General features: G+C 44.6%; 1 protein-coding gene across 2 annotated transcripts in view; it reads right to left on the bottom strand.

The window, feature by feature from the left end:
- Positions 1–16,401, bottom strand: part of C4H1orf105 (chromosome 4 C1orf105 homolog) — a 60,669-nt gene that overhangs the window by 23,854 nt on the left and 20,414 nt on the right. The window contains exons 3-4 of one of the 2 annotated variants that reach the window (XM_077156986.1): positions 16,036–16,126; positions 7,029–7,070 (exon numbers count right to left, since the gene is read on the bottom strand). In XM_077156986.1, the coding sequence (XP_077013101.1) occupies positions 7,029–7,070; positions 16,036–16,126 (133 nt within the window). Of the gene's footprint in view, positions 1–6,995; positions 7,071–16,035; positions 16,127–16,401 lie in introns of both variants that reach the window. The other variant, XM_077156985.1, reaches the window with a different exon arrangement.

Raw genomic sequence — 16,401 nt, 5'->3', positions numbered from 1 at the left:
TGATTTCCAAATATTTTCTCCCATTGAGTTAGCTTTTTGACAGAGTGTTTTAAGGTATGGAACATTTGATTTTGAGGAATTCCCATTTATCTATTTTTTCTTTTGCTGCTTGTGCTTTGAGTATAAACTTTAGGAAGCTTCCTCCTATTATTAGGTCTTGATGAAGTTTCCCTACATTTTCTTCTAGAAGCTTTAAGTTCTTATATTTAGGTGTTTGATCCACACTGAGTCAATTTTTGTGTAGGGTGTAAGATAGTCTCCTTCCATTCTTTTGGCAATTAATACCCAGTTCTTCCATGCCCAATTATTGAAAAGACTATTTTGTCTCAGTTCAGAGAATATGGGGACCTTGTCAAAAACCAGTTGACTATAGATTTGGTGGTCTCTTTCTGCGCTCTCGATTCAATTCCATTGGTCAATGCTTCTATCTTTGTGCTGGTACAATGCTGTTTTAACCTTTGTGGGCTTTACAATAGGTTTTAAAGTCAGGGAGTGTTAATCCTCCCACTTCATTCTTCTTTTTTTTAGGATGCTTTTAGCTATTCAGGTCTCTTTCCCTTCCAGTGAATTTGGTTATTAGCTTTTCCAAGTCTTCAAAGCTGGTTGTTGGAATTTTGATTGGTACTGTGTTGAATCTGTAGATCAGTTTGGGAAGAATTGACATCTTAACCATATTTAGCCTTCCTATCCATGAGTAGGGAATGTCTTTCCACCTATTTAGATCTCCTTTGATTTCTTTTAGGAATGTTATGTAGTTTTCTGTGTACAAGTCCTTATGTCCCTAGTTAAGTTCATTCCTTAGTACTTGATTCTTTTAGTTGCCATTTTGAATGGAACTTTTTCATTAACTGACTCCTCAGCTAGGTCATTCCTTGTGTATAGCAATGTTACTGATTTATGCGCATTAATTTTATTTCCTGCCACCTTGCTGAATTTGTTTATTAGCTCAAGTAACTCTGCTGTATATTTCTAAGGATCTTCCATATCTAGTATCATATCATCTACAAATAATGAGAGTTTTACTTCTTCCTTTCCAAATTGGATGCCTTTTATTTCTTTGTCCTGCCTGATTTCTCTAGCTAGAACTTCTAGCACAATGTTGAATAACAGTGGTGACAATGGGCATCCATCCTGTTCCTGATCTTATGTAGAAAGCTTTCAGTCTCTATCCATTGAGTACGATGCTGGCTATCAGTTTTTCATATAGTCCCCTTATCATATTGACATAGTTACCTTTGAATCCCATCTTTTGGTATGTTTTTATCAGAAAAGGATGCTGAATTTCATCAAATGCTTTTTTAGCATCAATCGAGATGATTATGTGATTTTTCCCTTTCGATCTGTTAATGTACATTAATTGATTTTCTTGTGTTGAACCATCCTTGCATTTCTGGTATAAATCCCACTTGGTCATGATGTGTAATTCTTTTAATGTGTTGTTGGGTTCAATTTGCTAATATTTTATTGAGAATTTTTGCATCTATGTTCATTAGGGAGATTGGCCTGTAGTTTTCCTTTCTTATAGGGTTTTTACCTGGTTTTGATATTAAAATGACATGAGCTTCATAAAATGAGTTATGTAGAGTTCCTTTTTTCCTCATTTTTTGGAAAAAGTTTGAGCAGGATCAGTGTTAGCTCTTTTTATGAGATTTGATTAAATTCCCGGGTGAAGCCATCTGGCCCTGGGCTTTTCTTTGTAGGAAGATTTTTGATGACTGATTGACTCTCTTTATTTGTGATTGGTTTGTTGAGATCTTCTATTTCTTCCAGAGTCAGTGTAGCTTGTTTGCATGTCTGCAAGAATTTGTCCATTTCATCTAAGTTGTCTAGTTTGTTAGCGTGTAGTTGTTCATAGTATCTTCTTATGATTTGTTTTATTTCAGGGATTGTGGCAATGCACCCCTTCTCGTTTCTGATTTTGTTTATTTGCATCCTTTCTCTTTTTTTCTCTGTCAGTCTTTTGTTCTTCTTTGTTATTTCTCTCCTCCTATTTGCTTTGGGGTGAGTTTGCTGTTTTTTTTCAGGTTCCTTCGGGTATTCTGTTAAGTCCTCAATTTTTGCTCTTTCTTGTTTTTTAATATAGGCATTTAGGGCAATAAACTTCCCTCTCAGCATAGCCTTTGCCACATCCCATAAGTTCTGATAAGTTGTATTGTCATTTTCTTTCATCTCCAGATAGCTACTGATTTCTCTAGCAATTTCTTCTTTGACCCACTAGTTGTTTAAGAGTGTGGTATTTAACCTCCATATATTTGTGAATGTTCTCATTCTTTGGTGGTTATTAATATCCAGCTTCATCACATTGTGATCATAGAAAATGCTTTGAATAATTTCAGTGTTTTTAAATTTCTAAAGACCTATTTTGTGCCCCAGCATATGATCTATCCTGGAGAATGTTCCATTAGCACTAGAGAAGAATGTATATCCTTGTGCTTTGGGGTGCAATGAGCTATATATGTCTGTTAGGTCTAATTCACTTGTCAAGTTATTTAACTTCTCTATTTCCTTGTTGATCTTCCATCTGATTGGTCTATCTATAGAGGAGAGTTGTGTATTGAAGTCTCCTACTATTATTATTGAACCATCTATCACTCCCTTCAGTTTTGCCAATGTCTATCTCATGTACTTTGGAGTTCCTTGATTGGGAGCATAAACATTTATGATTGTTATATCTTCTTGATGAGTTGACCCTTTAATTAGTATATAGTGTCCTCTTATGATGTCTTTACATTTAAAGTCTATTTTGTCTGATATTAGTATAGCTACTCCTGATTTCTTTGGTTACAACTTGCATGGAAAATCTTTTTTCCATTCTTTCACTTTCAGTCTATTTGTATCCTTGTGTCTTAGATGAGTCTCTTGTAAGCAGCACATAGCTGGATTATGTGTCTTAATCCATTCTGCCATTCACTCCATTAACATTCAAAGTTATTACTGAAAAGGTGTTTCTTGAATACACCAGCTTATCTTTTTTATTTTATTTGTCAGATTTACATATTCTTTTCCCTCTTTCTCTTTGCATTCTTTAACTTACCCATGGTGGTACTCTTCAATTCTGTGCCCTCCTCCAGACCTTCCTCTTTTGTCTTTTTTTTTTTTCAGCCAGCAGAACTCTTTTTAGTATTTCTTGTAGGGCCAGTCTCTTGTTGACAAATTCTTTCGGAGTTCTTTGTCTGTGGAAACTTTAATCTCTCTCTCAGTTTTGAAGGACAATTTGGCCGGTACAGAATTCTTGGCTGGAAGTATTTCTCTTTCAGAATCTTGAATATATCATACCACTGCTTTCTCACCTCCAGGGTGCTAGTTGAGTAGCCTCAACTCAGTTTTATTTGGTTTCCCTTGTATGTAGTAGATTGCTTTTCTCTTGCCACTTTCAGGATTTTCTGCTTATCTTCAGCATTTGACAGACTGATTAGTATGTGTTTTGGGGAAGGCCTATTTGGATTTATTCTGTTGGAGATCTTTGGGATTCTTTGACTTGTGTATTTATGTCCTTTATGGGGGTTGGGAAGTTTTCTCCAATTATATCCTCAACTACTCTTCCTAGCCCTTTACTCCTCTCTTCTCCTTCTGGGACACCAATGATTCTTATATTTGCATGCTTTGTTTTGTCTATCATTTCCCCGAGATCCAATTCAAGTTTTTTCTTTCTCTTTTTTTTTTTTTTTTTTTTTTTTGCCATTTGCTGTTTTGAGTCTTCAAAGTCGGTTATGCTGTCCTCTACATCACTTATTCTTTCTTCTGTCTCTTCAGATCTGGTGTTGTGTGCCTCTAGTATGTTTTTTATTTGGTCAACAGAGTCTTTAATTTCTGTGATATCTGCTATTTTTCTATTTATTCTTTCAAATTCCTCTTTATGCTCTTCTACTGTCTTCTTGATCTCCTTTATATCATCTGCTATCCTACTTATTTTATTAAGTAGAGTTGTATGAACATCTTTGATTAATTGTTCCAATGTCTGTTTCTCCTCTGGTGTTTTAATTTGGTCATCAGGCAGGGCTATATCTGACTGCATTGTGATATGCTTAGTGATTTCTGCTGTCTTCGTGGCATGTAAATATCTTGATTGATTTATTTTGGGAGTTGGTTTCTTTCAGTAGTCTAAGGCCTTGTGTTTGTAGGATGGTTATACAGCAGGGAGCAGGGTATGGGGTGGTGTGCGTTGGTCTAAGTCTCAGGGCCCTTTGTGCACATGCGCAGAGCTGTGGCGTCAGATTGGCATTATACCTTTGCAGATTGGGGGCAGATGTGACCCAGTGGCTCAGGTCAGCACTTTCTCAGTGCTGGGCAGTGTGGCTGAGGGCCGTGCACATGCACAGTTCTAGGACTGCTGTAAATTGAGGTTCCCTGAGCTGAATGACATGATTGGGGGTCCATGCACATGCATGATTCTAGGAGTGCTGTAAACTGAAACACAGAGCTCAGGGTGAGGCACGGTGAGGCTGTGTGACACTGCGAGCAGGGGGGCAGGGATAGCCTGGGTATGGAGGTCAGTGCCCATAGTCATTTTGTGCTGGAAACAGCCTGCAGGGAACAGGGAGGGGGAGGCAGTGCTTGGGAGTGGTGCAGAAGAGATGGGTTGGGCTGCACTTGGGGTGGGGGGTGGGGTGGGCAGGTACATGCACTAGGGGCTGGTGGGGTAGTGGTGATGGAGTGCCAGGAATGGGAGTGGGTGACAGGGTTCAGGTGCATGGGGTGTGGGGTGAGTCACCAGTCTCAGGGCTACGCTGGTGAGAGTAGTGCACCCAAGGAATGCAGCCTGGCTTACTTCCTAGTCCCCAGCTTCCGTCCATGCACTCCTGCAGGCTCCACACCTCTGTGTCAGGGTCCAGTTTTCTGCCTCTCAGTTCCTCAGCCTCGGCAACCAGAGCTGTCCCATGTGCTGCAGAAGGCTCTCCCAGTTCAGCTGCACTCCTGAATCGCTGCCTCAGTCACCGTTCTGTCCCTTCTCTAACTTTTCCAGGGAGCAGAGCTAATCTTGAGCTACTCTATTTGGCAATCTTCCCAGAAGTCACCTGATGTACAAATCTTACACTTCTTTTGTTGAATTTATTTTATTTTTTTTGAAGCTATTGTAAATGAATTGTTTTATTAATTTCAGTTTTGGATTGTTCATTGCAAGTGTACAGAAGTAAATTAAATTTTGTATATTGATCTTGTATTCTGCAATCCTGCTGTCCTTGTTTATTAATTTTTAAATCGTTTTTTGTGGACTCTAGGATTTCCTATATATAAGATTATGCTATCTGTGAAAAGAGATAAATTTTACTTCTTCATTTCTAATCCAGATAGCTTTTATTTATTTTTCTTGCCTAACTGCCCCAGCTAGAATGTATCATATAATGTTGAACAGAAATGTTGAGAGTAGACATCCTTATCATTTTCCTGATCTTAAGGGGAATTCATCCAGTCTCTCACCATTAAGTATGAGGTTAGCTGTGTTTTTTTCATAAATTGCCCTTTATCAGTTTGAGGAAATTCCCTTCTTTTTCCAGGAGTCTTTCATATATTCCCCAGCATTTCTGTTCACCTTGCTGCTAAGAAAGGGGATGTCAGATCTGCAGTCCTTCCCCCTGGAAGGATATTGAGCTGTTACTGCATATAGTGAAGCAAAAGTATTTTTCTGTTGTTTTCTAACCTTATACAAGTTTTCCATAAGGCTCTGCATGCACTAGTACTGACAGAGTAGGGAAGGGGCTCTGGGAACTTGTGTTTTGGGAGGCTTTTCCTTTTGGAAGATGGTGGTGGTGGAGTTGTTATAGGGAGGGAGGGTGTCTACTGTTTGCTGTAGAGCCCAGCTGCAGCAAACATTAAAATTGCATTGTGTGGTTCCACTTCTGTCAGGGAAAAGGAAAGAAAAGAGGTCTTGAGAAAGAGGACAGCTGTTGAAATTCCAAGCAAGCCAGCTGGCCAAGGCCAGCTCAGGCCCAAAGTCAGCACATTCTAAATATGAATGCACATGATTCCAGGAATAAGATGACCAGAAGAAATCCAATCTAGATTCTTAGACTCTAGTCAATGCTTAAATTGAACACAGTGCTCCTAATTTTGTTGAAAATCGAAATTGATTGTAACATTCAGGTACACATTTGCCAGTGGCTTCAGTTAAATTTCCAATTCCCACACAAAAGCTCACAGAGCTACTGCTCTTTTCCATATCCAACTAGCTTGAGGCACTTTTGCCATGAACTCCTTGAAGGAGCCTTTTCTTAGGTCTCCTGGTTTTCTTTCATTCCTTGCCCTTCCTCTTATTGCACCTCTAATCTCACCCTCCTCCTCAAGTCAGAGGAGAATCTTAGGATCTCAGAGTTGAAGAGATCGTTCCCCAACCCCTACCCTAAACCTAACCATTTAACTAAATTAATCTTCAACCTGAGATCAATCCTTAACCCGACTAACAACCTTCATAATGCTAAACCTAATTCTGAAACTGACCCTAGTCCTAACTCTGACCCAGATGCAGCTTTCCTAGCAGACCTCTTTCTTCAGCAACTCTGACAGATGACAGAAGTTCATCCTTGTCCCCTCCACATTCCCCTTGATATCCTACATCAAGGAGATATCCAGGGAAGGTGCCATCTCCCGCTACCTAAAAACTACTATAGAACCTCTCCCTATCCTTTTTCCTGAGGTGCAGACTGAGTTAATGATGGACCAAAGATGAAGTGACTGGTTTGATGATTGTAATGGTGGAGAGAGTTATGTGTGTGTGTGTGTACGAATGTGTGTTATGTCGGGGAGATATAAACCCCTGGATCTCTATGAGGTTCATCCTAGGAGCCCAAAGCAAAGTGGCTCATCTCATCTCTCCCCTCTTGTCCACCTACCTTAGTTCACTTTTGCCCAGTTGATAATGGGAAAGTTTTAACAGATTGTGTCAGTTGATGGTACTCCCAGGGCCAACAGCTCTTAATGTGCAGCCTTCACCAAGGCCTTCCCCACAAGGGACCCCATCAATCTCTGTCCATGCCAGTCTCTGTCACCCCCTTGCCTACCATTTTTATTTCTCGACATGTGGAGCACAGCGCCTTGTTTCTGAGCAGCGCAGTATCACTCTGGCGCCTCCTGGCCTGAGGGGAAAGACAGACAGAGAGGTGAGTAAATGGTGGTATACCTGGGGCAGCAAAAAAATAGGAAAGGGGTGGAAGGGATAGAGAATAACAGTTATTCCTCCCGTCAAACAGATTTATGGGAGGATTAAGTCCCTCTCTGCTCTCAGCCTCATTCAGGGTGGATGCTCAGTCTGGGGCTGGATATAGCTGGTAGGTTCAGAAAGGTCTGGGACAGGCAGGAGTGAGCCGCAGAGTACGTGGTGGCCTCAGGGGTCCCTGGCTTCGGTGGTGAAGGTTATAAGGATGGCTGGCAGAGGAAGCTGGGAAGTGCTCAGCTTTCCTACCTGAGCACCATGAGCTGTGCCTGAGGGGCTGCATTGTCCCACATGGGGTACATTTGTTCCATTTCACATGAGGGCTCCCCCATACAGACTGAGGGCCTCTGATTGCCTAAGAAAGAATGAAGAAAAGACTCCTTTTCTGCAAACCTCCCTCCAGCCCTTCTCAGGCCTCTTTTATCATGTCTAATTCTGGCCTCATTTCAGCAATCTAGCATCCTTCTGCCAGCACTATGTGGTCCTTTTCCCCTGGGAGCTGCAAATTCCAGCAAAATTGGAGTTGGTTTAGAGGTCACAAGCCCCTTCCCTCCTCTGGGGAGCAGATGCTGCCCTGGCTTGGGCCAAGAAATGACCAGCACTCCACTGGGTGGAGAGCACCTTCTCTGCTCACTGTAACCACCACTTCTGACTTCACATCTGCAAAGGGTGAAAGAGAAGGCTTAGGGGTAATTCCATCTAGAAGGTGAGGGTTATTTTTTGTTTTGTTTTTCATCTCTGTTAAGAGGTTTGGTTAGGGAACCAATGAGAATTTGCAGCTAAAATTATGTTTGGGGATTCACTCTCACCCTTCCTTATTCACACTGATGTTGGTAATTGTGAGATAAGTTCCTAGAAAGTGTAAAATATGGCCAGGCATGGTGCCACAGTGACGAGCAGGTGAAGACTGTTCCACTGAAGACTTCTCCTTCCATTCGATCAACCTGTTGACCTATTGCTACGTGTCTGCACGCCTGTGCCCTGACTCATTCCTGGCGTGCTGGAGCCTTACTGTTTTGGGCAGTGTGGGGAAAGGAGGGCTTGGGGTATGCTCCCAAGGTGACCTTTGCAGGGAGACCTGCAAGTGGCTTCATCCCAAGAAAGACATACAGTGCTTGGGTGGGTCATTACTGGGCGTCTGAGGACTGAACACTATTGACAAAGATGGATTCTTTTGACAAATATTTAAAATGCATTACATTTTGATAGGGCGTTTACAAAAACAACACTTTATTACAATTGTTGTGGGTTATGTTACATCATGGGTGTGAATGACTGGATTGATTCATTCAAGAACAAAACTTGATTGTGGGGCTACCATGTGGAAGACTGATGGTGACACAAGCATGAGTAAGACAAAACTCTTGATTCTAAGGAAGACAGTGAAGAGTGTAAATTCATTGATTTGCTTTTTCAATTAGGAACTGGAGACTTTGGGGTGAAAAAGTCACAGCTTCTGTCCTCAAGCTCCTCATTATCCAGCAGACTGTGTACCAAGAGGTACCGTGATGCTGAAGGTGCTCTGACAGTAATATATTGAGGATACAGTGAAACTGAAAGGTGTTGTGAAGCTTACCCAGGTGGAGGGTGGGGCAGAGAGGGAAGAGTCTGAGAAGGGTTTACAGAGCAGGCAATGCTTGAGTAGGCATTTGTGGGGTAAATAAGAACACAGAAGAATAACCTAGCAAATCAGCTTCAGTTAACTGAGAAAAGTTTGAAATGGCTGAACTGTCCCAGCAGGGTAGGTGGGTGGGAGAGTGTAGGGAGAGGCTGGTATGGAAGTGTCCAAGTATGTTCAGCTTTCCACCACATCTTCCCTGATAGGCTGAGGACAGTCCAGGGCCCTGCCTCCTTCCCTCCCATCTCTCAGGCATGAGACTCAGATCCCTCTCTGAATCTGTGATTCAAGGTTGGATGCTGTCAATATCACAGAGGAGTCAATGATACCTATGGGCCTTCAGAAAAAAAAAAAAGAAAAAAAAAGAGAGAGTGACTACATCTGATGGGAGAAGTTGGGGAAGCCTTCCTGGAAGTGGTGTTCGCACTTGGTCTGGAAGGATGGGCAGGGCCCGGACAGGTGGAGGTGGGATGGGAAGCTCTTGGGGCTGGTTTGCTTTTAGGGGAGTGTGAAGCAGGTTCTTGTTTTCTTTCCCTTTTTCCAGACTTCTGCTTTCTGTATATGAATACTACCAGGACCTAATTAGAATCACAGGGTTCACTGCAAATGAAGCAGAGAATGTATTTGGGAGATCTTCAAGGTTCAAGGCAGAATCTTTTCAAGTTAACAGCAACTGTGACTCTAGAGTCCCAAAACCATGATGACCACAGTTGTCATCCCCGGGAACTGAAAGGTTTGAAAGATTTTATCTATTGCCCTGCCTAGCCTTGTTAACTCATCTTTTCAGACATGGGTTTTGTGTTACTCTCTCGGAAAATGTTTTTTCTGCCCCTCTTCCTTACCTGAGTTGGTTGCCTGCTTCTCTAATTCCTTCACAGCTTTGGTATGGCTGTCATTGCATTTTGTACTGCTATTCTTTTTTGTTGTTGTTGTTCAATTATTTTCTCCACCAGTCTGAGAGTGTCTAAGAGCAAGACTCACGTCTTATGCCTCTTTGAATTCTAAGAATCTATCGCAGAATCTGGCCACAGTAAACATTCACCAAATGCTGGCTGAAGAAATGAGCCATTGTATGTAGTTTAAATTATCCAGTTTAAATATGGACATAACCAACATACAAGTATGTCTATAAATACCTGGTACAAAAATACACGTGTGGGATGGGACACAGTGGCTCAGCAGGCAGAGTTCTCGCCTGCCATGCCAGAGACCCGGGTTCGATTCCCAGTGCCTGCCCATGCAAAAAAGAAAAAATATACACGTGTGTACAAAGATCGCTATTATAATGCTGTCTTCAGGGTAACATTACAGGACATCAGGACAGAGTGCAACAAATCACTGAGTCCAGAGACCTGCTCCAGACCAGGCTTTATCAGCCACGTGAGTGCTTTTAGTTAATCACATCAACCCTTTGAGCCTCCATATCCCTACCAATGGTGACCGACATGGCCGAAAAGAGAGGCTGTTATCCTGCCCACAATTCACATGTAGAGGTAAAAGCCAATCTTTGTTCAGTGGCTTCTGTCCTCTCTTCCAGAGATGCAGCAGAGACTGTACCACAGAATCACTTTCAGCTGAAGCCTGGCTCCAACAGCCATTCCATTCTGCTCAATTTGGAGAGGAGGGTGAGAGCATTGAGGGGTACTGTGATGGGTGAGTCCTGTCTGAAAGGTTTACAAAGAAGTTGATGCCAACAATTTGGAATTCCATGCTCTGTGGGTCTCGGCATCTTCCTGTCTCTCTTGCTTTCTTTCTCATCCCTGAAACCAAGGTCACTTTCTTCTGCAGCACTCCTTTCTCTCTCTCAGTTTCCTTAAGGCCAGCTCAGCAGCAGCAGTAGGAGAGTGAATCAGTGGTTCACGGCACAGGCCCCTCATTATATGATGTGCGGACTCAGTGCCACCAACGGGGGAGCCTCTGCAATGTTAACAAGGCTCTCGTTTCCAAAGCAGTTGTTCCCAGGATAGCAGGTGATATTTGGGACTGGTGAGTGAGAGCAACGAAAGATGCTTCTCTCTCTCCCTCTCCCCCTCTCTCTCTTTTACACACACACACCTGTCCACATAACAAAAACTGAAAACGGAAGCATCAGATGGTGATGTTAAAAATAGGTGCTAAGTCACATAGAGGCAGCGCGTCCTGGGTAAGCCACTCACGGCAGTGAGTTCGAACCTTATGCACATCCAGGCACAAGGACTCAAGTTCCCAGAGACCCAGGGCAAAGCACAAGCAGCTGAGGAGTGCCACATACAAAGGGGCCCCAAGGGGAAAAAATGAGAGACCACAGCAGAGTTGTTGGCAAGAGGGGTGCACACTCAATCCAGTCTCTGTTAGCTAGACCACCTAAATGCAAAAGGGGACCTTCAGGACTGACCCACCTTTCAGGATTTATCCCATCTGGGTCCCCAGGGCAGGATACCCTAATAGGGAAGAAACTGGAGGCAGAAAAACCTCACAAAACAGGGGAGGAGGTGCTGAAATGCTTTAAGACAGGATGGGTCCTAGAACTGAAAAATGTAAGGAAAAGGAGGCACTGGGTGAGGCAAAGAATTTAAACAAATCACAGGAGCAGGGGTGTATCAGTTTGAAAGTATTATGTACCCCAGAAAAGCCATGCTTTAATCCTGATTCAATTCGGTGGAGGCAGCTATTTCTTTTAATCCTGATTCAGTAATGTAGGTTGGAAACTTTTGATTAACTTATCTCCACAGAGATGTGACATGTCCAATTGCGGATGTGACCCTTTGATTAGATGGAGATGTGACTCCATCCATTCTCTCCATTCTAGGGGGTCTTGATTAGATGACTAGAGTCTTTAAAAGGGGAGACATCTTGGAGAAATGAAAGAAACCTCAGAGCTGACAAAGATAGAGCTGACAGAGAGAAAGCCGACACAGTGCAGGGCTGACACAGATGCCGACATTTGGAAAACAGAGACACAGATGTTTGGAGATGCTTGGAGCCCAGCAGATGTCACTGTGAAATGTTAAGCAAGCCAGAACCTGGAGGGAGCCAAGGGAAGCCAAGAGATGAAAGCCAGCCCCAGAGAAGCAAAGTGAGGAACCCCCACAAGAAAAGAGGCTGAAAGCAACGGAGCCCGGGAGTAAGTGACAAGCAGATGCCAGCACGTGACGTCCCAGCAGCTGACAGAGGTGCTTCTGACCCCTTGGCCTTTTTCAGTGAAAGTGACCTCTTATTGGTGCCTTAATTTGGACACTTTCATTTCCTTAGAACTGCAAACTTGTAACTTCCTAAATTCCCCCTTTTAAACGCTGTTCCAGTTCTGGTATTTCACATTCTGGCAGCTTGCAAACTAACACATGGGGAGAAAATTCTGCACAAAAATAGAGAACAGATAAAGATTTCTGGAGAAGGAACAAAAGAGACGGAGCTTTCTCCTGGAGGTGAAACAATTGCACAAAAGTGCAACTTAAAAATTGTACCACATATCCAGGGCAAGAGTCAGATGAAGAAGAGCTGAGAAAACCTGAACAGACTACTTTAAAGGTTCAGAATAAGTTGGACCAGGCATCAAAGAAAAGCCTTAACATAATTCCAATCAACAATGGACACCTAGACAAGAGGTCAAAACTGACCTTCAGAGTTAACACGCCAAAATAATCAGGTGCCCAGACATCATCAACAACAACAAAAAACAAGACATACCAAGAAACAGGGAGATACACCTTGGTCGAGGGAGCAAAGGGAAACTTCAGAGGAGACACAGAATTTGGAACAGCTAATGAGTCTTTGATTCAAAAAATCCCCTAAATCAATTCAAGGGGATGAAGGAAAATATGGATATAGAGCTAAAGGATATTAAGACAATGTGTGAGCATAAAGAAAAATATGAAAGTTTAAAAAGAAACATAACAGAAATTATGCAGATGAAAGACACAATAATAGAGATTAAAAATACCCTAGACCAATGGTTAACAGGAAGACATCAAAAGTACCACAGCACTACCCGGGTCAACTAACTGTGGGGGAGAGACAAGTGATAAGGGGTAGTTTTGATTTGCTATTTGGTGACGTTGTGTTTGTCGGTTTGTTGTAGCTATTGACCAGTGAAAACTGTCTAAAATTGAGAGTGCTGGTGATTGTACCACCAAGTGACGATACTGTAAGACATGGTGTGTTTATCACGGACATTATTTATGATGCCCAACAGATGGGAGGAGCTGAAAGGGACAATGACTGAGAAGCAGAACGGCAGACTGTGATACATTTACATGGTGGAATACGGTGTGGCTACAAAAAGGATGTTAAGAGACAAACTTTGGGGACAGTGTGTTGTGCAAAATGAGCCAGAAGCAAAAGAACAATTATGATAAGGTCTCTTTCAGAAAATACTTTTAAGAAAATTGGAGCCTAGATTGTGAGCCCTTACAGCAGCCATGCTTAGTCTGAAGTTGTGAGTGTATTTCTGAGACACTGAGCTATACGTGTATCAGCTGGGATTTCCCTGGAACTTCGAGTAGCTCTGCGACACCTAGGGCCCAGAAATGGAGTGCTACAGCCCTGAAAGTTAGTATAGCTATGTACAATAACAGTTAAAGTGACCCCAAAAGATATCAGGTCTCAATTAGAGATAAAAATGAAGCCAATCTGGCTGGGACTAAGGCAAATCAGGGTACAGGGTAAAAGATGACAGTGCACCTACTCTAGACCTTCACCCACCGCATGAGACCAAAGGCAGAGAGGTTTGCTAGGTCCAGAACCTAACTTTTCTGTTACACACAATCTGAATCAACCCGGCTGGAGAGCTCATTCAAACAACCCAAACTGCTGGAGTCCAGAATGCGAACAAGGCCTTGTAATTCTGTACAGCATATTGTAATACCCAGACACATCCCAGGGTATACTGAACAGACAATTAAAAAGTACCGATAGAGTCCCTTCAGGGGCTGTGGAGACAGGAATTAGAGAAGGCAGAGTGGCATTTCATAATTTATAATTCACACTCTTACTCCTACTAGTGGGCAAAGATGTTTTAGGGTCTCCAGCTACGGGTCTCCAGATCACCCCCCCCACATCTGCCTCCGCTGTGCTGTGGACCTCTGAGTAAGTCACCTCTTGGCTTCAATTATCCAACTATTATGACACACTTTCCTACTTTGCCACTACTCGAGGAGTTACAAGTCGATGCCTGTAAATGGTAGTGAAAGTTGTGCCTAAAAAAGAAGACTCAACATAGCAGAATTTAAATGGGGGAATATTTAGGTTTCATTTCTTTGTCTTCATTTAACGTTTTTCTTCTATGTTAGCTCTCCCTCTCCTTTTCTGTTTCCCTTTCTGTGTTTTTTGACCCCAACCTCTCTGTGCCTCCGTCCCCTGCTGTCTTGAGTTCTGTCTTCCTCTCCGTGTCTTTGTGGGGCTGAGCCTCTGTCTCTCTGTCTCTCTGTCCTTTAGGGAGTAGTGCCCCAGACACGCCTACACCCACACCTCCCCCAGGGCTGCCCCCTGGCAGGGGAGGATGCCACTTGGAATGTGGACGGTCAAAGTCCTGCCCTTTTGCCTGTGATGATGAAGAGGAAGGGAGCCAGGTGGCAGGACCTTTGCTCTCAAGGGCTCTAGCTGGCTGCAGGGCTGTTGGCAGCAGCCACCCGGCAGGGCTCTGGTTTAGAGGGTGAAGCAAGAGAGAGCGTCCACAGTGCAGCGCTCCTCGGAGACACAACTCGGTTTCTTTCCAGATTCTCGCCCGTGTGTGCGCACAGCATCTGTGTGCCTGCCTTCGTGCCCGCAGCAGGCTCTGGGCTAGAACCAGTTCTGAGGTCTGTGTGACGGCAAGGCACAAGACACCTGTCAGGTGTCACCAACAGAGCAAGGACCTGAGGTTCCCTACGTGCCTTTCCAATCTGTGAGGGCAACTTCTCTCACACGCCCAGGCGGAGGGTCAAAAACACGCGAGCTTTGCGCGGTGCTGAAGGTGCGGGTGAGGTGCCTGTGCCCTCCCCTCCCAGGAGCTTCTTCTCGCGGGCCTCCCTGAGATCCGCCTCCAGGAGCCCCGCGGTCGGCCGAGCAGCGGGAAGTCGCTGCTCTTGGCCGGCATCTAGCGGCCAGCGGGGAGCACTGCATCCATGCCCCGCTGAACCCCGCGGGCGGCCCCTCGCTTCCCGCGGCGGTCCTCACCGCAGCCCCCTCCCAGCCACCCGCCCGCCAGCTGTCACTAGCGTCCTGGTGCCCAGAGGGCCATGGCGCACGAGACCCATCACCAGCCTGGGACGAGGGAGTGCCTGGCCGCAGACGAGAGCCTGTCTAAATAGGCAATTCGGAGAGACTCGGTGCCGGGAAGGCCCCTTCCTGGTTCCGCAGCCGTTGCCAGGCGGATCCTGCCTGCACACATCCCCCTCAGGGCACACGGCCACACTCAGGTGGTAGCAGATGCTGCTTTCCTTCTAGAATCCCCCTCGCCCCATCCCTCCCCCAGCCTGGAGGTGACCTGTCCTTCTCTCCAGATCCGAGTACCTGTGAGTACTTTCTAGGAGACTCATTCGGCTGCTGCGTCCCCACCCCGGCGGCCCGCTCCTTCCTGCAGGCTGCAACCGCGACTCCCTCATCTCTGCGTCTGTACTACGGGAAATAGTAGAGTGGGTCCATGTGCCCCGTGTCACTCACTGCCTGCAACAGCCCTGGAGGGACCTGCGATTCGGTGGCTGAAGAAAGGGCTTCTATCCCTGAGGGTGGTCTCGCTTTGCCCCCTTGCAGAAGGGGGGGGGGTGCTGGCTGCGTTAGCACCACCAAGGCAGGGGAAACCTCTGTCGGGCACACGGGCACACGGCGTCACTGGGTGTCCCCAAACAGCCAGATGTGGTCGATTCTGTCAGGACCCTTCTGCGCATTCTGAGGTGGAGGGGGGATGAGGCATCTTAAAGTTTACGTCCCTTAGGCATGGTGGGTCATAGGTGGGGGACAAAAATGATTCATTTGGGGTTACTCCAGAAGCTCAGAAAGGTTTGGGCAGAGGCTGGAGAAGCAGACCCTGAAAGACTTGGGGGCAGATTCCTCAATAGCTAGTATTTTGCTTTTCCTTTTTATGATTCTAACCCTATGCCTTTATTCTTAGTTCTAGTGGACTGGGGCCCTGAGGCTCTTGAGACAGGGCAGCGGTGGGGGGGTGCTCATTCCTTTCCTTCTACAGGTGTTCACTGAACACTGACGAGGTGCCCGTAAGGCACAGTTCTGTTTTAAGGAAATGCCTTTGTATTCACATTCTATGTCATCCTACAACTGCTATTGTGTTATTTCCATTAAAAACAGAATTGGATACCTTAGATAATCCATCTGGAACTTGAAACAAAATTGGTACAGCCGTATTCTTCTTAGATGAAACCAGAAAAGTGGAAGAGGACTGAGGAGTTCTGAGTAAGCAAAAGAAGAGAGAGTTAGAGCCACTGACCCGTTTGAGGAGCCAGGTCAGTGGCTGTTTCAGAGAGAACAAAAAGTACACTCGTAGGGGTCCCCCTCCCCCGTGTTCCCATCAAGGAGTTCCTAAAAGATGGCTCTGCCCTACCCAATCCCTTTGGCATCTCTCCCTATTGATTGTCAGGGAGAGTGTATAAAGGACCAGAAAAGAGAGTTCATAAAAGCAGATATGTAATGGGTGAATGCACCCCAGATCGCCTTCTGAAAGGGC

Source organism: Tamandua tetradactyla, chromosome 4 (genome assembly GCF_023851605.1).
Source record: "Tamandua tetradactyla isolate mTamTet1 chromosome 4, mTamTet1.pri, whole genome shotgun sequence".
Classification (NCBI taxonomy): domain Eukaryota; kingdom Metazoa; phylum Chordata; class Mammalia; order Pilosa; family Myrmecophagidae; genus Tamandua; species Tamandua tetradactyla.
The sequence above is the reverse complement of the archived record's forward strand: the minus strand, read 5'-3'. Positions and strand labels throughout refer to the sequence as shown.